This window comes from Lacerta agilis, chromosome 4 (genome assembly GCF_009819535.1).
Source record: "Lacerta agilis isolate rLacAgi1 chromosome 4, rLacAgi1.pri, whole genome shotgun sequence".
In the NCBI taxonomy this organism is placed as follows: domain Eukaryota; kingdom Metazoa; phylum Chordata; class Lepidosauria; order Squamata; family Lacertidae; genus Lacerta; species Lacerta agilis.
In genome coordinates this window covers 1,953,079-1,975,340 of record NC_046315.1, presented here as the reverse complement: position 1 = coordinate 1,975,340, position 22,262 = coordinate 1,953,079, and the positions used below count along the sequence as shown (strand labels likewise).

Here is a 22,262-nt window from a genome sequence, read left to right as displayed (position 1 = left end):
AGGAAACACCATCAAAGCATTCCTGACAGATGGCTGTCAAGCATCTGCTTAAAGACCTCCAAAGAAGGAGACTCCACCACACTCCTTGGCAGCAAATTCCACTGTCCAACAGCTCTTACTGTCAGGAAGTTCTTCCTAATGTTTCGGTGGAATCTACTTTCTTGTAGTTTGAATCCATTGCTCCGTGTCCGCTTCTCTGGAGCAGCAGAAAACAACCTTTCTTCTTCCTCTATATGACATCCTTTTATATATTTGAACATGGCTATCATAGATGTTTTACCTGTGAGAGAAGAAGGCACTCCTGGTGTCCTGCTTACCTTTTCTCTCTTGCAGGTGACAGAATGAAGCCAACAAGACCTCCTGATCCGTCTTTTCATGGGGGCAGAAGGGAAGTGGTGGCTGTGGAACCAGATCAGGTCAGGGGAAGCTGCCTTGTGGGGACAGCGGCTGAGGGATGGAGCACTGTCATGGACTGGTTGGGCACAGAGGAATGGTGGGAGGAAGCAGCCGGGGAACCAGGAAGGGAAGATGGCTCAGAGCCCAAGAAGTGGAGGTAGAAGAAGGATGAGCAGTCAGAGGGAGAAGAGGGAGAAGGCTGGGAAGAGGAGGTGTCAGAAGCTGAAGGGGTCACGGGGCTGAGTGAGCTGGGAGACTCTGTGGTAGAATGCAGTGCAGAATCAGAGTCAGAAGAGGAAGGAGGCGAATGAGAGGAGGGAGGTCGAGAGGCTGAGGTGAGTCAGGAGAAGGAGGAGCCACTGGTGGTTCCCTCTCCTTCTGCCAGAAGCCACCCTCCCTGCTTGTCTCTCAGAGCCAGGAGACCCCCTGCATTGCGGGAATCTCTGCTAGATCATCCAAGACAGATGGCCATCCAAAATAGGCTTATTTTATTTCTATATTGATCAGTGAATGCTAAAATTGTTTTCTAAGCAGTTGAGATATGAAAACAAATAGTGGCCTGGATTCACCTAACCAGCCCCATCCGCTGCAAAATAGGGCCTGCCCCCCATTCCTCCCCCTCTGCATGCCCCCATGAACCCCTTGTATTTGACTTTAGGGCAATGGGAGGGAACTCCACAGAACAGCTCACGAGGAGAGGAGAAAGTGGATCCTTCCATCTGGGAAACTGGAATGCTTGCGTAGGCAGAATGACTTGGAAAACACAAGGTGGAGTACCACCTATTTGTACAGGGACAAATACCCATTGTTAAAATGAAGAAATAATAATAATAATAATAATAATAATAATAATAATAATAATAAAATTTAATTTATACCCCACTCTCTGTAACCAAGACCAGGCTCAGGGTGGTTAACACCAGGTATAATTTTTTTTTTTATTAAAATGCAACTTGAAAACAAGATTAAAATACAACATCAAAATGCAGCCTCATTTCAGTAGAAACTCAAATCATAAAACTGTTTGAGGAAGAAAACGTCAAATCTTCACCAAGGCCAACTATCCAGACTGGTCCTACGTGGGCCAGAAAAAAGCCAGGGAAGTCCCCAAATAGGAGCTCCATCACAAAAGGAAAAAGAAAGAGGGGGAGGGGATCAAGTTGATTCCAAGCTAAAGGCCAAGCAGAACAACTCTGTCTTACACGACCTGCAGAAAGATATCGGATCCCGCAGGGCCCTGGTCTCATGAGACAGAGCGTTCCACCAGGTTGGAGCCAGTGTTGAAAAGGCCCTGGCTCTGGTTGAGGCTAATCTGACTTCCTTAGGGTGTCTAGACTTTCTCTAGAGTGACGCAATTTATGGACCTTATGGTCCTCTGCGGGGCATACCAGGAGAGGCGGTCCCGTAGGTACAGTGGTTCTAGGCTGCATAGGGCTTTAAAGGTCTAAACCAGCACCTTAAACCTGACCCTGTACTCCACTGGGAGCCGGTGCAGCTGGAAAATCACTGGGTGAATAGGCTCCCATGGCAGGGACCCCTGAGGAGCCTCGCTGCAGCATTCTGCACCCGCGGGAGTTTATGGGACAGCTTCAAGGGCAGCCCCGCGTAGAGTGAATTACAGTAGAAAATAAGCATCCACAAATAAAATGTGCAGCAAAGCAATCCTATTGAAAAAACAGCGCAATTTACAGGAAGGAAACAACAGAGGATTGTGTAGCAGATGATATTGATGCTGTCTCAGAGGAGGACATTTCCCTTTTTCATTTAGGGTCCTGTGTGCTTTGAAGATGTAGCTGTTCGTTTCACAGACGAGGAGTGGGCATTGCTGGATCCTGAACAGAGAGCTCTGCATAAGGACGTTATGGAGGAGAATTGTGGGATCGTGGCCTCTCTTGGTAAGGCTCCTTTTGGGATCATCATATCTGCCTGGGAATTCAAAAAATACCTCTATGGGACCAACCTCATATATTTTCACAGAGCTCAACAGCGCCCCTTATAACACCTGGGAACCTAACACCCCCACAATAAACAGTAAATTACAAGGGGTTTTTTCTTTGAACAATATTCCTCACATTATTCCTTTTTCTACCACGATTGGGCTGCTCTGAACTGCCCTGGCCATCTTAAATGTCAGCTTCAGAATTGTTAGGAAAGATAAGTAGCTTCAGGTTTTCCGTTTTTGTTTTTGCTCCTGTCAGTCTTGGGTTGACCAAAGAGACGACTGACATTGGAGATGGAGGGGATTCCATGACTGGGCCAAACAAAATCCATCCCAGAGAAGAGCCAGGCTTATTGAATCTCAGGTGGTAGTAGCAGCAGTGATGAGGATGAAGAGGATGATGATGATAGTAATACAGTGGTACCTCGGTATACAAACTGTCAGGGAACTGTCCCTGGCACAGTGCAAGGTGGTAGAAGGGCTCTTGGGATGCTACAGGGAGCCCCTGCCCAACCTGACCAGCAGCACCTCCTCTGGCAGCAGCGGAAGCAGCGAGGCTTCCAGTGGGGAGGGGCATGGGACTCAGGGGATGGAGGGTCGAGGCTCTGAGGATGCTGGAAAGACCCAGCACACAACTAGCCCAAGGGGTGAGGGAGGAGGCACTCAATTTACGTCACGCCAAAGGCGTCGAGGGGTGAAACGAAAGGCTGGAAAGCGCGGTATTCGTATACCAAAACGCTTTTGTTGGGGTCAGAACTGGACGGGGCCATTCCTGGATTCTGCCGGCGTTTGATACAGACATGAACTTTTTAGCTCTGCACTGTACATAGATAGTATGCACAATAAAACTACAAAAGGAAAGGTCGGAGTTTTGCTTGGTAACTCATGAGCAACTAACTGAGGACCTTACACAAACATATTAACAATAATATTTAAATCGAGGTACCACTATAGTAACAATAATAATTTTTATTTATACCCTCCCCATCTGGCTGGGTTACCCCAGCTACTCTGGGTGGCTTCCAACACATATATAAACATGAAACATAAATAATAATAATAATCTGATCCCATATAGAAAGAACATTAACTTTAAAATGACCAACTTATACTAGTCATTTTTTTTTGCTTAATGATACAATATTTTTATTTTTGTTTATTTTATTTGTATTATTATTGCTGTATTTGTATTTTCTTTCTACAAATGTATTGAATTTGGAACCTGTTAGGGGTATCAACAAAATCAAGCAATTGTTTTCTGTTTTTTATTTTTTGTTTGTTTGTTCGGAACGTTTATTTATTTATGGTAAATATTGTATATCTGATAACTGAACAACAATAAAAAAAATTCATATCCATATATATATATATATATATATATATATATATATATCCATATATATATATATTTTATGATATTACAATTTTGATATATATCAAACAAAGCAACATTCAACAACTCATCAGAATCTAATAATAAATTTGTTGGTTAATGACAAACAACACAGGTAATGAACACACACCCTACACCCTACTCCCTTCAGTTCTTCTCCAATTGTTCCTGAGACTCTAATCCCTTTTAGTCTCCACTGCAGGTTGTGATGCATCGGAAATTGAGAACAAAGGTGACCACGACAAAATCCCCAGAGAGGAGAAGCCACATAAAAATTTGGAGTGTAGAGAAAGCTGCAGTCAGAGATCCCATTTCACTTCCCATCAACAAAATCTCATTGTAAAGAAACTCTATCATTGTGTGGAATGTGGAAAGAGCTTCAATAGAACCTCCCATCTCACTTCCCATCAAAGAATTCATACAGGGGAGAAACCCTCTCAGTGTGTGGAATGTGGAAAGAACTTCAGTCAGATTTCCGATCTCACTAAGCATCAGAGAATTCATACAGGGGAGAACCCTTATCAGTGTGTGGAATGTGGAAAGAGCTTCAGTCAGAGCTCCAATCTCACTTCCCATAAAAGAATTCATACAGGGGAGAAACCCTATCAGTGTGTGGAATGTGGAAAGAGCTTCAGTCAGAGCTCCTCTCTCACTGAGCATCAGAGAATTCATACAGGGGAGAAACCCTATCAGTGTGTAGAATGTGGAAAGAGCTTCAATCACAGCTCCTCTCTCACCAAGCATCAGAGAATTCATACAGGGGAGAAACCCTATCAGTGTGTGGAATGTGGAACGAGCTTCAGTCGGATCTCCAGCCTCATTTTCCATAAAAGAATTCATACAGGGGAGAAACCTTATCAGTGTGTGGAATGTGGAAAGAGCTTCAGACTGAGCTCCCATCTCACTTCCCATAAAAGAATTCATACAGGGGAGAAACCCTATCAGTGTGTGGAATGTGGAAAGAGCTTCAGTACGAGCTCCTCTCTCACTAAGCATCAGAGAATTCATACAGGGGAGAAACCCTATCATTGTGTAGAATGTGGAGAGAACTTCAATAGCAGCTCCCATCTCACTTCCCATAAAAGAATTCATACATGGGTGAAACCCTATCAGTGTGTGGAATGTGGAAAGAGCTTCAGTCGGATCTCCAGCCTAATTTTCCATAAAAGAATTCATACAGGGGAGAAACCTTATCAGTGTGTGGAATGTGGAAAGAGCTTCAGACTGAGCTCCCATCTCACTTCCCATAAAAGAATTCATACAGGGGAGAAACCTTATCAGTGTGTGGAATGTGGAAAGAGCTTCAGACTGAGCTCCCATCTCACTTCCCATAAAAGAATTCATACAGGGGAGAAACCTTATCAGTGCGTGGAATGTGGAAAGCGCTTCAGTGTGAGCTCCTATCTCACTAAGCATCAGAGAATTCATACAGGGGAGAAACCATATCAGTGTGTGGAATGTTTAAAGAGCTTCAGTATGAGCTCCTCTCTCACTAAGCATCAGAGAATTCATACAGGGGAGAAACCATATCAGTGTGTGGAATGTGGAAAGAGCTTCAGTCAGAGCTCCAATCTCACTGAGCATCAAAGAATTCATACAGGGGAGAAACCATATCAGTGTGTGGAATGTGGAAAGAGCTTCAGTCAGAGCTCCAATCTCACTGAGCATCAAAGAATTCATACAGAGGTTGGAAAAACCATTATACAGCTTTAGGAGCCAGGCAAATCTGCACCTTTTAAACCAGACCTTTGGCTGATTGACATCTAATGCCCTTTTAAAATGTGATGTTTTGTGTTTTTATGTTGTATTTTTATTTGTAACCATCCTAAGACCTGTGGGTATAGGGAGTAGGGGCTAACTCTTAAAGGCCTATGGGTCTCTGCCCCCCCATGCAATATTTGAGGAGGCCACCCCCCAGGTTTTGGGGTGTTTTTTTTTCAAACACAACCTTTCATTCTTCTGCAACTTCCCATACAACTTCTCTTTCAATTTGCCCTCTTAAAAATAAAAAAATAAACGCACAAAGGTCATGAGGAAAACACGATACAAGAAAATACAAACGTGGACAGGTCCCATCTTTAAAGGCCAAACGCAAAAGTTGCTTTAAAGCAGGGTTTCCCAACCTTGGGTCCCCAGCGGCTCCCAGACTACAGTTTCCATCATCCCTCCCCATTGGTCCTGCTAGTTAGGGATGATGGGAGTTGTCTAGTTAGGGATGATGGGAGTCTGGAGACTCAAGTGTGCTTTAAAGGGAAAGTAGGCTGGCCCTGTGACACCCTCTGCTGACCAAAAGCACTGCCCCAGAATCTGAAGTGTAAAGTACTACACTTGGGCAAAAAAAATAATGAAAGGCACAAATACAGGTTGGGTGACACCTGGCTTGAGAGCAGTACATGTGAAAATGATCTAGGAGTCTTGGTAGACCATCAACGTGACATGAGTCCACAGTGTGATGCAGCAGCTAAAAAAGCCAATGCAATTCTGGGCTGCATCAATAGGAGTATGGCATCTAGATCAAGGGAAGTAATAGTACCACTGTATTCCACTCTGGTCAGACCTCACCTGGAATACTGTGTCCAGTTCTGGGCACCACAGTTCAAGAAGGATACTGACAAGCTGGAACGTGTCCAGAGGAGGGCAACCAAAATGGTCAAAGGCCTGGAAAGGATGCCTTATGAGGAACGGCTTAGGGAGCTGGGTATGTTTAGCCTGGAGAAGAGAAGATTAAGGCGGGATAGGATAGCCATGTTCGAATATATAAAAGGATGTGATACAGAGGAGGGAGAAAGGTTGTTTTCTGCTGCTCCAGAGAAGCGGACACGGGGCAATGGATTCAAACTACAAGAAAGAAGATTCCACCTAAACATTAGGAAGAACTTCCTGACAGTAAGAGCTGTTGAGCAGTGGAATTTGCTGCCAAGGAGTGTGGTGGAGTCCCCTTCTTTGGAGGTCTTTAAGCGGAGGCTTGACAGCCATCTGTGAGGAATGCTTTGATGGTGTTTCCTGCTTGGAAGGGGGTTGAACTGGATTGCCCTTGTGGTCTCTTCCAACTCTATGATTCTATGATCCTTATACCTCTTCAAAAATATAGAAAGGCCAGCTTTGGTTAAGTTTTCCCCAATCTCTCTTCTAATTTCTTCATAACTGTAGCCTTGTTCACTTAATACTGCAATTTTACATCGCTTCTGGGTGTCCAATCAACTATTTCTGCCATTTCTACAATTTTATTATGTTTTACAACCTCACTAAATGAAAGAACACAAAAAACCAACTAACTTGATAGCAATCCCATAACACACTGACAAAAGTCTACCTAAGCAATTTGTGCTTCCTTTTTCTGGTTATTTGGCTATAACATTTGATAGAATATGGGTAATTGAACAAACCTTTTGGATTTTATTCTTGATTAAATTATCTTTCCGTTGATATATAATTTTATAGATTGGTGGTAATTTAAAATCGTATATCTTTATTGACTTATAATTTTTTCCTTTTTAAAAATGTCTTTATAGACTTATTGAAAGTTCGATAAATAAAGCTGATTATGGATTTGGAAACATTAGCCTGGAATGTTAATGGATTAAATAAAAAAACTAAAAGAAATAAGGTAGAACATATGTAAACAGAAGCTTCACTTAATATGCCTACAAGAAACTCATGTTGCGCAACACACCAGAATTTTATCCAATAGAAAGCTGGGATTAGAATTTATTTCTTCGGATAAAAACAAGAGAACGGGAGTTGTTATTTATGCAGAACCACAATTAGAGCCTAAAATGATTTATAAGGATACAGCAGGTAGAATAGTAATCATCAGAATAACGGTCCAGGGAGAAAATTGAATAGTTATTGGCATATTTGCCCCTAATGAAAAGAAAAGAGTGAATTTTACCAATCTTTGGAAGAGGTACTAATAGAGTATGTGGGAGAAAAGATTATACTAATGGGGGACCTGAATGGGGTGGTTGCCCTGGAATGGAACAGAACCCCAAGGGTCTCCAAAAAGAAGCAGATAAAGTTACCAAATAGTTTTGTCAGGGACAGAGGGACTTCTCGGGAGGAGCAGGGAGAGAGAGAGGAGCAAGCTAGAGCTGGGAGAGAAGATAGCCTTTCCTCCAGGGAAGGGGGGTCACTGGGTTATAGAAAACAGCCACCCATAATCTCCACAGATTCATCTCCCTCCTCCAGCCCTGGTCAGGAAATGTCTCCGGAAGAGGGAGAGATGCAAGGCTTTGAGATGACAGGGCAGAGACCAAGCACTATCAGTCCCAGACACAAAATGAGCAGAGGGGGGAAAGGAGGAGATGTAGACGTCATTTTAGAGTGCCGACCCATTGGTTGTGTTGGCAGGTGCACGAAAGCCCGCCACTCCGAGAAACTGAAACTGACTGAGCAGACGTGCCTGCAGAGACTAATTCCATTATGGACTATAAATAATTTTAGCTTACCAGAAGGCTTGTCGTTACTCATGAGCAACATCCAAGGGAAGGAGTATCCCTGACAGCTTTCTCAGAGTCTTCTGTAAGTTGCTTGTGAAAGAGGAGAATGTCTGAGCTGGAACGGCAGCTAGCGGAGCAAAAAGCTTTGGAGGGAGCTGTAGAAAAAGTTCAGGCAGAAGCAGAGGCAAGAATTAAGGAGTTGCAAACAAAGACGGCATGGGTGGAACAGGAATGCGAAGCTGGAGGAAGATTTACGGCATCTCAAGATAAGGCGGGACGAAAGCAGGAAGAGCAGCAGGGGGGCCGAAGCTCCACTCTACGCCAACAGACAGGTACCTGCTTTGGTCAGCAAATGCTATAGGGATCCCTATCTGATCTGAATTGGGTTCGGAGGGGACTCTAAAAACGGAAGTCAGTCCCTCTCCGCTGAAGATTAAGAGACAGTGTGATTTTGTAGCTGAAGCTATTATCAATGTGACTGAAACAAAGAAGCCTTCTGTATGGGGGTATCTAGTTTTAAAAGTGGATTGGATATGGATAGAGATGGAAAATGTATTTTCCTGCTTCCCGGAGGTCCAGACGGTGCGGATACTAACAACATATAAAAAATGGTGCACTGATGCAGTAAGGACCTACTCAGCAAGAAATAAATTGTTGTGACTAGCAAGTTGAAACCCGACCTTGAGATGACAAAGGGAAAACAGTCCTCGCAGTTTGTAAAACAAGCCTTGGAACTTTTGCAGCAAGTAGCCATGGGAATCAACAGCATTGGGCAATTGGCAGAAGGATTGAAGTCAATTTCACAAAATAAAGAATTGGAGACTGAGAGTAACCTGGAGGATGTTATACCAGAACAAAAGGAAAAGGAAGAAGGGAGTCTTGACAATGTTGAAAAGGAGGAATTGGAACAGGACACATTAAATGGAGTTTTTACACAGGAAGATTGTGACAATGTTAAAGACTTTATCCAGGAGGATGATAATCAAGTGAACTTACATAGGCTGCTGCCATTGGATCCTGAGAAGGCTACGGGGCTGCGACTAGATGGACAGTTACAGGACTTTGCTATTTTTGACTCATGGGGTGGGTATTTCGAAAGGGAGGGTATAGGGTAAAATATTAGAATTTAAAATAATATTTTATTTCATTATGGTTATGACAATTGGATACGGACACTGCGATAACGGATAATGTTTTGAAAGACAAAATTATGTGACCACAAGGGAGGGAGGAGTATGATAAGGTAAAGGGTTTGGGGAATATGAGTAATATGGAAAATTTTGGCTAAGAGAATGAAAAAATACAGAAATATTATGAGGCGGAAGTAGAGAAATGTTAAAAGGGAAAAAATGATGAGTGGATTTTAAATTAGATTTAAAGATTAAAGAAAACTGGAATTATGTGATAATTTGGAAATCAGTAAGGGGGGAATGAGGAAGTCACTTTAGGAATTAATGATGGGAATTTAATTAACTGACCTAGGAAGAGGGTCAGCTTTATGTTATGATTCGGAAAATATGAGGTTAAATGTGAAATGATTTTTGTTACTCTGTGAGAGGGGGGTTTTGTATTTGTTGCTCCCTTCAGTGGGAGAGGGGGGAGTATGGAGAGTTTAACCCTATATTGTATCATTTTTGGCTTTTTAATTGGAAAATCTTATAAATTCTTAATAATAATAAAGACATTATAGGCATTGGCATTCAAATGGCTTGCATACATTGGAAATGTAAAGAGAAAGAAGGATCATTTTATCATATGTGGTGGACTTGTCCAAAGGTAAAAGACTTATGGGAAATGATATATAATGAATTCAAAAAAGTATTTAAAAATACTTTTATTAAAAAAAAACAGAATCCTTTTTACTTGGAATAGTAGGAGAAGAAATGCCCCCAAAAGACAGAAGATTCTTTTTGTATGCCACAACACTGGTGAGAATACTGCTTGCAAAAAATTGGAAAACACAGGACATACCAAAAATAGAAGAATGGCAAATGAAGATGATGGAATATATGGAACTGGCCGAAATGACTGGACGAATCCGGGACCAGAAGAAGGCGACTATAGAGCAAGATTGGAGCAATTTTAAAGTGACTTCCGGTTTGGCGCCATCCTCGCCGGTCGGGAGAAACCTCGCGTCCGAGGTTTCTCCGCCGTTGCGGGGGAAGGGGGTGTCGAGACTGCGCCTCAACCCCCCAAAAACACCAGGTGGAGAGTCCTGGTGCCATGGGATCCGGCGGGCCCCCCAGGGCGCCTCCCTTACTCTCCGGTTTGCCCTAGTAAGGGCAGCCGTGACGAGCGAGGTTGAAGGCGTGGGGGCTGTGGGTCTATCGCTAGCCCCGTAGTGGGAAGTAGCAGTACCGACGGGGGAGAGCGCCAAATTCTCCAGAAATTCGGTCAATTGGACTCTGTAAGTACCGATTGGGATAAAAATACGAAAATTGATTTTAAATTCTGAATTTTTCGGGAACTCTAAAAATGGAAGTCGGTTCCCTTAACGTTGAAAAAAGTGGAGGCAGTGTAACTTTGAATTCCGAAGCAATTTATTGACTTTGTAAATAGGAAATTTCTGAAGCTTGTAAGATATTATTGCACTCTCTTGGAAATAATATTTGGACTGCATAAGCTTGTTGGATTTTAAGGACTTTATTGACTTTACTGACCTTATGGACTTTATGGTTTTTATTGACTTTATGGATTTTTATGGATTTTGAGGATGCCCAAAAGGAAATGGACTAAAGATTTCAAACTCAAAGTTTTGGAACTTTTGTGCAAGTTAACGGAAGGAATTAATCAGCTAAACCAGCTAACGGGGACAGTACCAGCTGTGGACTTAGCTGTGCAGGAAAAAGAATTTAGGACCTTTTGCGAGAGCTATAAGGAAAACTACAATGAAGAGAAGAAAATCCAAGGAAAAAATGGTGGATTCAACCCGTCGAGGAAAGAAGGAAAAACAAGGAGGCAGAAAACATCAAGAAGAAAAAATGGGAAAACTGTAGGAAAAAAGAATGTCCGGCGGAAGGCGGTACGGACTTTGGTTGTTGAAAAACTCTCAAGGACATATGAGATAAGAATGGAGTACAAGCCAGTTTCCCAGGACTCTGGAATTTCGGTTTTCGAAAGGGATGGGGTGGGTTGAAAAACTTATGAACTTTGTTGAAATTCTTTTGTTACTATGGTACGACATATGGAACGGTAATGGACAATGATATGGTCTTAAAATGAATGGTGAATAAAGGGGGGAAGAAAGTAAATTTAATTTTAATTAGGCTGTTGTAATAGATTGGGGAATAAATAATGGAAGCTTAGAAATACAATGAGTGTGGAGGATAGTTAAAAAATGAGGAAATGGATTTGCAAATTGGAAAAGTATTTTGTAAGAAATAATATTAAATGTAAGAAAGAGAGGAAATAGTATGGGGATTAATTGGTAATAACTGTAAATTAGGTTTAAGGTGGGAGTCAACGGGCGGGAGTCGGGGAAGTCCGTGGGGTTAAGATGATATGTGTATTAGAATTGATTAAATTGGCAAATCATAACTGTTCACCCTAGTGAGAGGGGGGTTTATTTGGTATGCTCCTCTTGGTGAGAGAAAGGGGGGTTAGAAAAAGTTAATCATGTATTGTAATTTGATGGTAATTTGGTTGTAATTGGAAAAGTCTAATAAATATTATTTGTAAAAAAGAAGAAGAAGGCGACTATAGAGCAAGATTGGAGCAATTTTAAAGTGTATTTTTTTAAAAAAAATTGTAATATTTGATAAAGTGGAAAAGTTTTGGAAGAAATTGAGGCTTAGGTGTGTAATTAGAATAGGAATTAATTAGAATTAAGATAGTAAATATAGACAATGATAGAAAAGGAATGTTAGAGGATTATAAATAAGAATGTTTAAAATTATTTAGAAGCCTGCTAAAGATGTATTATAATGAAATCAGCAAGGAAGGATTTGAGGAAGTCATGATATAAAGTGAGAAAGAATATGAAAGTTTTTATATATGTTATTAGAAATAAGCCCCTTCATGGATCACTGCCTTGTCGTGGCGAAGGGGCTTGAATTACTCAGGGAAGCTATGAGCTATGCCGTGCAGGGCCACCCAAGATGGACAGGTCATAGTGGAGAGTTTGGACCAAACGTGATCCACCTGGAGGAGGAACTGGCAACCCACTCCAGTATCCCTGCCAAGAAAACTCCATGGACAAAGACAACAGGCATATAAAAGTTATGACGCTGGAAGATGAGCCCCTCAGGTCGGAAGGCGTCCAACATGCTACTGGGGAAGAGCGGAGGACAAGTACAAGTAGATTCAGAGCTGATGAAGCGGCTGGGCCAAAGCCGAAAGGACGCTCAGTTGTGGATATGCCTGGAAGTGAAAGGAAAGTCCAATGCTGTAAAGAAAAGTATTGCATAGGAACCTGGAATGTAAGAACCATGAACCTTGGTAAGCTGGTTGTGGTCAAAAATGAGATGGCAAGAATAAACATTGACATCCTAGGCACCAGTGAACTAAAATGGAAGGGAATGGGCAAATTCAGTTCGGATGACTATCATATCTACTACTGTGGGCAGGAATCCCGTAAAAGAAATGGAGTGGCCCTCATAGTCAACAAAAGAGTGGCGAAAGCTGTACTGGGATGCAATTTCAAAAATGATAGATTGATCTCGATACGAATCCAAGGCAGTCCTTTTAACATCACAGTAATCCAAGTTTATGCACCAACTTCCAGTGCTGAAGAAACTGAAATTGACCAATTCTATGAAGACTTACAACACCTTATAGAAATGACACCAAAGAAGGATGTTCTTCTCATTATAGGGGATTGGAATGCTAAAGTAGGGAGTCAAGAGATAAAAGGAACAACTGGCAAGTTTGGCCTTGGAGTTCAAAATGAAGCAGGGCAAAGGCTAATAGAGTTCTGTCAGGAGAACAAGCTGGTCATCACAAACACTCTTTCCCAACAACACAAGAGACGACTCTACACATGGACATCACCAGATGGGCAACATCGAAATCAGATTGATTATATTCTCTGCAGCCAAAGATGGAGAAGCTCTATACACTCAGCAAAAACAAGACCTGGAGCAGACTGTGGCTCTGATCATCAGCTTCTTATAGCAAAATTCCAGCTTAAACTGAAGAAAGTAGGAAAAACCACTGGGCCAGTAAGATACAATCTAAATCAAATTCCTTATGAATACACAGTTGAAAAACAGGTTTAAGGACTTAGATTTGGTGGATAGAGTGCCTGAGGAACTGTGGATGGAGGCTCGTAACATTATACAGGAGGCAGCAACGAAAACCATCCCAATGAAAAAGAAATGCAAGAAAGCAAATGAGGCCTTAAAAATAGCGGGGGAGGGAAGGCAAGCAAAATGCGAGGGAGATAGTGAAAGATACAGGAAATTGAATGCAGATTTCCAAAGAATAGCAAGGAGAGACAAGAGGGCCTTTCTAAACGAACAATGCAAAGAAATAGAGGAAAATAACAGAATGGAAAAACCAGAGATCTGTTCAAGAAAATTGGAGATATGAAAGGAACATTTCGTACAAAGATTACCACAATTAAGGACAAAAGTGGAAAGGACCTAACAGAAGCAGAAGACATCAAGAAGAGGTGGCAAGAATACACAGAGGTAGTATACCAGAAAGATATAGAGGTCTCATACACCCCAGGTAGTGTGGTTGCTGACCTTGAGCCAGACATCCTGGAGAGTGAAGTCAAATGGGCCTTAGAAAGCCTTGCTAGCAACAAGGCCAGTGGAAGTGATGATATTCCAGCTAAACTATTTAAAATCCTAAAAGATGATGCTGTTAAGGTGCTACACTCAATATGCCAACAAGTTTGGGAAACTCAGCAGTGGCCAGAGGATTGGAGAAGATCAGTTTACATCCCAATCCCAAAGAAGGGCAGTGCCAAAGAATGCTCTAACTACAGCACAATTGCACTCATTTCACACGCTAGCAAGGTTATGCTTAAAATTCTACAAGGCAGGCTTAAGCAGTATGTGGACCGAGAACTCCCAGAAGTGCAAGCTGGATTTCAAAGGGGCAGAGGAACCAGAGACCAAATTGCAAACATGCGCTGGATTATGGAGAAAGCTAGAGAGTTCCAGAAAAACATCTACTTCTGCTTCATTGACTACGCAAAAGCATTTGACAGTGTCGACCACAGGAAACTATGGCAAGTTCTTAAAGAAATGGGAGTGCCTGATCACCTCATCCGTCTCCTGAGAAATCTGTATGTGGGACAAGAAGCTACAGTTAGAACTGGATATGGAACAACTGATTGGTTCAAAATTGGGAAAGGAGTACGACAAGGCTGTATATTGTCTCCCTGCTTATTTAACTTATATGCAGAATTCATCATGCGAAAGGCTGGGCTGGATGAATCCCAAACCGGAATTAAGATTGCCGGAAAAAATATCAACAACCTCAGATATGCTGATGATACAACCTTGATGGCAGAAAGTGAGGAGGAATTGAACAACCTTTTAATGAGGGTGAAAGAGGAAAGCGCAAAATATGGTCTGAAGCTCAACATCAAAAAAACTAAGATCATGGCCACTGGTCCCATCACCTCCTGGCAAATTGAAGGGGAAGAAATGGAGGCAGTGAGAGATTCCACTTTATTGGGTTCCATGATCACTGCAGATGGTGACAGCAGTCACGAAATTAGAAGACGTCTGCTTCTTGGGAGAAAAGCAATGACAAACCTAGACAGCATCTTAAAAAGCAAAGACATCACCTTGCCGACAAAGGTCCGTATAGTTAAAGCTATGGTTTTCCCAGTAGTAATGTACGGAAGTGAGAGCTGGACCATCAAGAAGGCTGATCGCCGAAGAATTGATGCTTTTGAATTATGGTGCTGAGGAGACTCTTGAGAGTCCCATGGATTGCAAGAAGATCAAACCTATCCATTCTCAAGGAAATCGGCCCTGAGTGCTCACTAGAAGGACAGATCCTGAAGTTGAGGCTCCAGTACTTTGGCCACCTCATGAGAAGAGAAGACTCCCTGGAAAAGACCCTGGTGTTGGGAAAGATGGAGGGCACAAGGAGAAGGGGACGACAGAGGATGAGATGGTTGGACAGTATTCTCGAAGCTACTAACATGAGTTTGGCCAAACTGCGGTAGGCAGTGAAGGATAGGTGTGCCTGGCGTGCTCTGGTCCATGGGGTCATGAAGAGTCGGACACGACTGAACAACTGAACGAACGAACGAATTAGAAATAAGATGTACTTTTTGTTATTGAAAATAAGTTTTAACTTTTGATATGTGGAAAATCAATTTAAAAAATTAATTAAAAAATGGCTTGCATACATCATGTGATTGATTGTGCAAGGTGGGCCTTACTTGGCTCCCCTCCAACATTTTATTCAAGTCGGCACCACTGGGACAGGTGGTTTACAAATTAATACACCATACAGAAAAATAAAATAAAATAAATTCGATCACCAACAAAGTACACCAACAAAGAAAAAAAGAGAATTAATACATCAACTAATAACCTTCAAAACATAAAATACATAAAATAAAAGTATTTTTCTATGCGTCAGACTTCCTGAGTGTTCCTTATTACAGATTTTGTATTGATTGTTTACTGCCATTGCATAATGAGTTTTGTTCAATTTCAATTGTCGCAGATCCTTTGCATCCTGGTCATCATCTGTTTGGATGTCACTACAGGGCTTTATACACAAAAAATGGCCAGGCACAGGAACAGTTTTTCCCCTTGTGCCATTAAATTGTTAAATTTGTAGTTGTGTAGCAGAAGTCGAGGCCAGTTATGGGTGGGGTTTCTTTGCTGTGTCATTGTATTGTGAGTGAAACAGTGTTTGTATAAGGTATGTTTACATTGCAATGTAGCTGAAGCAAAATTCCAAGTATGTTGGAAAATGTACTTGGCCAATAAATTATTCCTATTCCTATTCCTAAAATCAGTCTACATTGCAATCCCAAAGAAGGGCAGTGCCAAAGAATGTTCCAACTACCGCACAATTGCGCTCATTTCACACGCTAGAAAGGTTATGCTTAAAATTCTACAAGGCAGGCTCAAGCAGTATGCGTTAGGGTTTGAAACCTGAGACATTGGCAAATTAGCAAAGTCACATGATTTAAATTGTTAAGCTTGTTAAGTTGTTAAGCTGCTCAGTATATATAGAGCTTTTGTTTTGGTTTGCCTCTGGGGTGTGGAGCAATCATGTCTGAAAGCTCTGGAGGAATGTTTGTTATCAGTCTGCAATAAACCTGTCTTTAGAAAGACGGGCTTCCGTGTGTCATCATTTCGTTGCTGCAACTAGAACCCCACTGCTGGACTTGTTTAATGCTCTGCAAAGAGAAGTGTTGCTGGTCTGCGCAGCAGAAGCGTTTACTGGACCAGTACACTAAAAATCTCTTAGGTTATGGACCCAGACGTTTTTAAAGGCTGTGAGGCTGTGTTGTGTGCAGAGACAGTGAAAGCAGCCTTCCTGTGAAAGAAGACTGGCTTGGTCATAAATCCAGGAACCGAGAGGCTGTGAAAGTTGAAGGAGCTGCGTAAGTGAAGATTTACAGCTTTATTAGCTGCGAAAGGCTAGCTTGATCTCCCGTTGTGTTGGGGTTTTGTTTGTTTTTTGCTACTAAAAACAGCAAACGGTGGAAGGTTGCTAGTGAAGAAACGGAGGGAAGTTTAAAGGCTTCAGAAAAGGCTCAGAGCATCTGAAAAGTGAGTAATACAAATCTCAAGGGGGAAAGAGAAGCAAGGGCACACGGAGGGCGTAGCAGCAGACCTCAAGAATGGCAGTAGAAAATTTTCAGGTTCCTTTTCCAAAGTTGAACTCCACTAATTACATACAGTGGTCTAAGAGGGCTCAAGTTTGGTTAGAAGCTAAAGAAGTGTGGACAGACTACGTCCAGAGGCGAAAGCCATTTGTGGCTGTTGAAGCAGATGCCACAGCAGAGCAGCAGGCTGCTGCACATGCTCAGAATAGAGAACATGATAAAATGGATACCAAAGCTAGATGTATGTTGATGGTATCGATAGAGGACTCTCTCCCCCGCTAGCATTGCATCCACTCCTTTCCAGGAGGACCAGTCACCTCTAGAAAGGCCAATATCAATCATCCACCTTTGAAGTGGTGCTCTGCTTCACGGGATCTCCACAACAATCTATCTTTGCTGTGCCATTACCAGTCAGATGTCCTCCATTTCTATTAAAGCTTTCCAAGTCTTGTTTTCAATTCCGTACACTTTATACATATAACATCCAATCTTTTCTGCCAAGTTCAATCTCAATTTTTAAAGTCTGCTTGCTATTTCCCAGTGAAAGTGGATTTTCTTGGGGGGGGGTTCGCCCGTGTTAAGTAAAATATTGAGGCAAAACAAACATAGAGTCCTGGGTTCCCCCCCTTCCTTTCCCTCCTCCACATACCGTTGTAAAGTCCACATCTTCTTCCGATTTTCTTAACTGCTCAGGGCTGAATCTGTTAGCAACATTCTTTTCACACCTTTGTCCGAGGCATGCCCAAAACTTTTAGCCAAATTTATATTTCCAGGTCTAGGAATTATTTATTTTGAACTTCGCTTGGTTCCTCCTTGGTAGCCAGTGTGATTGTTTCAGTAGTGCTTGAACTCAGGACCCGCTGCCTTGAGGGACATCTAAGAGCCTGATTTCTATTTCAGTTTATCTGAAGAAGTGTGCATGCACATGAAAGCTCATACCAAGAACAAACTTAGTTGGTCTCTAAGGTGCTACTGGAAGGATTATTTTTTATTTTTTATTTTGTTTTGACTATGGCAGACCAACACGGCCACCTACCTGTTTCTAAGAGCTGTTTGGCAGGGGAAGGGTCTCCCTTGGGAGGGGGTGGACTCTCCTTCCTTGGAGGTTTCTAAGCAGAGATCGGCTGGCCATCTGCCATGGATGCTTTGGCTGAGATTCCTGCATTGGTGGGGGTTGGACTAGATGACCCTCGGATCCCCTCCTATCTCTCCACTCCTGAATTTGTGGAGGAGGTTCCTTTCCTCCTGCCAGTGGTGTCAAGTATCACGTTTTCGGCGGGATTATCCCGTTTTTAAATGCGTTTCTTGATGCTGTCCCGGATGATTTAAAATCCCGTATATTACTGTATATTTTTCTGCCCGGCTCACAAGTCACGGGCGATGAAGGGTTAAAGGCTGCAGCGAAGAAATCCCGCCTTCTGCCTTTAAGGATTGGATGCTGCAAGCCAGGGGAGCAGAACAAGAACACAAAAACCCACCTAGCTGAGCCTTCATTGGCCGCCTCGGTTGCCACTCGCTGGTCCCTCCCGGAGCTCCTTTGCCAGGCGCTCAAGCCCAAGCCTCGTCCCCCTCGTGAGTTCCGTGAGTCCCGTCTGCTTCACCTTGCCCAGTCCACGATGGAGTAGCAGCCAGCTGCAAGCACTCCTGGATCGCTCTCAGCTCCAGTGGCTCTGATCCCGGGACCTGGGCGCTTTCCATTCCCTGCTGTTGCTTTAAATGGCAGCTGACTTTGTGTCAGCAGCATCCCCAAGCCCTTCCTTTCCCCTACTGTTTTGAGCCTTTCCCTCACTCAAATTCATGGAGCGCTAAGGGGCTTCCCCACATGTGTTCTGTTCTTCGCCTCCTCTCTTATTTCTTTCTTTGCATTTGAACTAGCGGACGAGCAGGCAAGGAGCTTTTTGTTCCCTGCCTCCCCCCTCCAGCGGCAAGGAAGGAAGGCAAGCTGGCTTTGGAAGGAGGCTCAGCTGGAGGAGGAGGAGGAGCTCAGCTGCTGCTGCTGCTGCTGCTGCTGCGTCTGAGGCTGCAGAGAAAGGCTTTCCTTTCTCAGCCTGCTGATCTCCAGGATGCCTCAATGCACCAGGCTCACTCATGGTGTTAAGTCGTGGGTGGACACAGCAGACGACACAGTGATTTCCAAACAGCTCTTGTTTATTCTCAGGCTGGAACAGGACTGAGCTGAAGGGCTCAGCAACCTGCTTATATAGAACTCAGCTACAAAGCAACAGTAACAACTTTCTGCAGCTACCCAATCCCTGAGCGTCAGTTTACAATCCTTCATTTGCATATGCTGACCTGAGTGAAAACTGCAGCAGAATGAACTATATACACGCACCCCTAGTGGCCTAGGGTGAGAACTTCAATACATAATACATGGCTCAGGGGGAAAGAGTGCTTCTGAGCATGAGCAAAGCTCTTCTCTCCCCCCCCCCCCCCCGTGCCGCCTGACACAACAGCCAGGCTTTCAGGCTCTTTCATTTCTCCTTTTAAAGACTTGAACTAACCTGCTGTATCGTCAAGGCTGAGGGGATTTATTCCCCCTCCGAAAAATATTTCTAGCTATTTGAGATAGAGTTCAGTCCTGAAACCTGAGGAATTATAACTATTAGAGAATTTATTTATTTGTACAGGTATTTATTTTCCTCCGAAGAATAAACATCCAGCTTTTTACTGGATCCTGTCTAGGGCTTTGATTTTTTTGCCAGGAGCACAGGAGTGTACAGTCTGGATCCCCATGAAAACCATGTAATTATGGATAATAAAGCATGATTTTTTTTAAAGTGTCCCTGGATTCATTGAAAAAAACCTGGTAACCATATGCTATGCACCGCTGTGGGTGCAAAACCAGCAGGAAGATCATGCGGTGGGATCCAAGCTGCTTTACACAGATCCCCTACTATGCCTTGCCAGCAGCCACTTCCTCCAGCCTTAAGATCTCTGGCAGGGCCTGACCCAGATGCCGGCCTCTTGAACGGTATCCATTGGTGCATATACGTAGAGCACATTCACACACAGGTGGAATGAGAATCATGGAAACTGTAGTTTGATCAGGATGCTGGTGGAGGTAGCTCTGTGTGGAGTAAAATACAGTTTACATTGCTGCTCCGCCCACTTTTGCTTCTGGCTCCGCCCATCACAGCCATGTGACTGTCCCCGGGATAGGTGAGGCTGCTTGTTATGTATTGGAACCAATAGGAGCTGTTCAACCACCTTACAGGGTCCGCCTCCTGGCGCGACCTAGCCAATTACAGACGAGCTTGGTGGGAGAACACTCCTATTAGAAACAAGCTAACTAACAGTTTTTGGCTGCAGCCAGCCAGTCTGGCTCGGGCAGGCTCACAGGCAACATGGCTGTTCTTGAAGTCTAGTTCTGTTTTCAATAATAAAGGACATTTGGAACCTACACATGCCTCTGCCTCTTGTTCCAGCTGAGTATTTAACACTGCGGATCCCTTATTTTCAAATCTGAAAGTTGACAGCTATGCCTCTTGCAAAGCCCTTTTCCCTGCAAGCTGTTCCTCCGGTTTCTGGCCAAGGGAAGGAGAGGCTCAGAGTCCAACCAAGAGCCTCACCCCCAAAAGGATATCTGGGCATTGGCGTAGCCCCCCCCCTAAAACCATAAAAAATAATAAACAGCTGAGGTTCTGCCAAGCGAGAGAAGGCTGACCTGGGCGGACTTGGCTTTGCAAGGGTTAAAGGGAACCGAGCTGCCTTCCTAGAGAGGACAGGAAGCAAGAGAGAGGAGGCCAGGTCCTCCAGAGCCCAGGCCCCTCCCTCTCCTGCAAGGGCTGCCTGGCTGTCCCCTCCTGGGATCTGGTGAGTGGGGAGGTGGTGGGGGTCCCAGGGCTGCAGCAGGGGAGGGGGCCAGCCTGGGGGGGGGGCTGGTCTGCTCATGCAGGGGGAGGAGGAGAGGGGCCTGCCAGGGAGGGGCCAGGTCTGCAACGCTCTCCTTCCGGGAGATCACAGGATCCCAAATGGCTCCCACGAAATCTCCCTTCTTCGAACAAAGGAGTCCCTGGGACTTTAACTCTGTGTGACTTCGCTCAGCGTCATTGCACAACAGAGGAAACATGGGCAGATGGTTCTCCAAAGCTGGACGAGGAAGGAAGGAAAGGGGGGAGAGAAAGGGCAGGAATAAAGAGAGTCTGGATCCCATCCCATAGTCTGGCTGCTGCATTGCAAACCAGTTTCCCAGTGTCTCCAAGGGCAGCTCCACACGGAGGCCACTGCAGCAATCCCCTCGCACCCAGAGCAGGGCATCCCAGGACCACATCCTCTCTGTCCCAAAGGGATTGTTGCTGGAAAACCAGCCGGAAATGGGCGCTGCTACTCACTGAGCCTCCAGGGACCTTGGCATCAATGGCTGTGTGTGTGTTAAGATATCTAATAGAATAATAAATTTTCTGCCCTTCACCCTAAGCTTCAAGGGAGATGTCTTTGGCCCCATCCACTTGGCCCTCAAACTGTTGGCCAGATACATACCTGGCCCTCAGAGCAAAGAAAAAGGGATCCCACCCCTGGAGTCTGTCTTGAGAGCGGCAGAGAAGAGAGTCCAAGTGCAAGAAAAGGAGACAGAAGCAGGGGAGTGGGGAGGAACTCCTGAGGACCCCCGGGTGAGGACCCCCACTAGAGCCAAGCGTCCATTTTTCACAAGAAACAAATGTCTCCCTTGTCAGTCGGTTCTGACTTCATGCATTGACTGGTAGGCAGCAGAAACCAGGTTGATTATTCTCACAGAAATCCCATCAGTTGCCTCCACATTTTGCATTGCTAGAAGGCTAGAGACTTATTTATTCTCCTCTTCCTCCTCTTCTTTCTTTTCAGAAAGATACCTCATGGTCTGGGATGTGGTGAAGTCCAGTCCTGGTTCCCTCCAAAACTCATCCATGCTTGCTCAGGGAACCATTTCCCTCCTCCCCCCCCCCCGTCCTCCAAATTCTGTAACAGAACAATGTATTTGCTTTGTAGGATTTGCTAGAGCTTCTCATTAAGACGGACAGAACTTGGCAGAAGACCAAAGGGTTCCTTCCAATCTCTCAGAGGCTTCCTGAGACCACAGATGGATGAGCAAGACTCAGCTGGCCCTGAAGCAGGAAGAGGCCATGCCAACCAAACTGGGAGCAGTGGGGGATTCTGGGAAAACCCAGTGCAGAAGATCCTGGGTGAGGAGGACACCCTCCGCTCAGAGGTGCAGAGCCGGCAGTTGAGGCAGTTCTGCTGCCAGGAGGCCAAAGGACCCCGAGAGGTTTGCAGCCGACTCTACCACCTGTGCCACCAGTGGCTGAAGCCAGAAAGGCACACGAAAGCTGAGATGCTGGACCTGGTGATCTTGGAGCAGTTCCT

The 22,262-nt window shown here is 44.1% G+C and overlaps 1 protein-coding gene and 1 pseudogene across 1 annotated transcript in view; one reads left to right on the top strand and one right to left on the bottom strand.

Moving 5' to 3' along the window:
• Nucleotides 1-22,262, bottom strand: part of LOC117044872 — a 934,741-nt pseudogene that overhangs the window by 556,090 nt on the left and 356,389 nt on the right.
• Nucleotides 1-22,262, top strand: part of LOC117045003 — a gene marked incomplete at its 5' end in the record, with an annotated part of 374,050 nt that overhangs the window by 137,340 nt on the left and 214,448 nt on the right. The window contains 1 exon segment of the mRNA XM_033145796.1: nucleotides 3,983-5,414. Coding sequence (XP_033001687.1) covers nucleotides 3,983-5,414 — 1,432 coding nt within the window.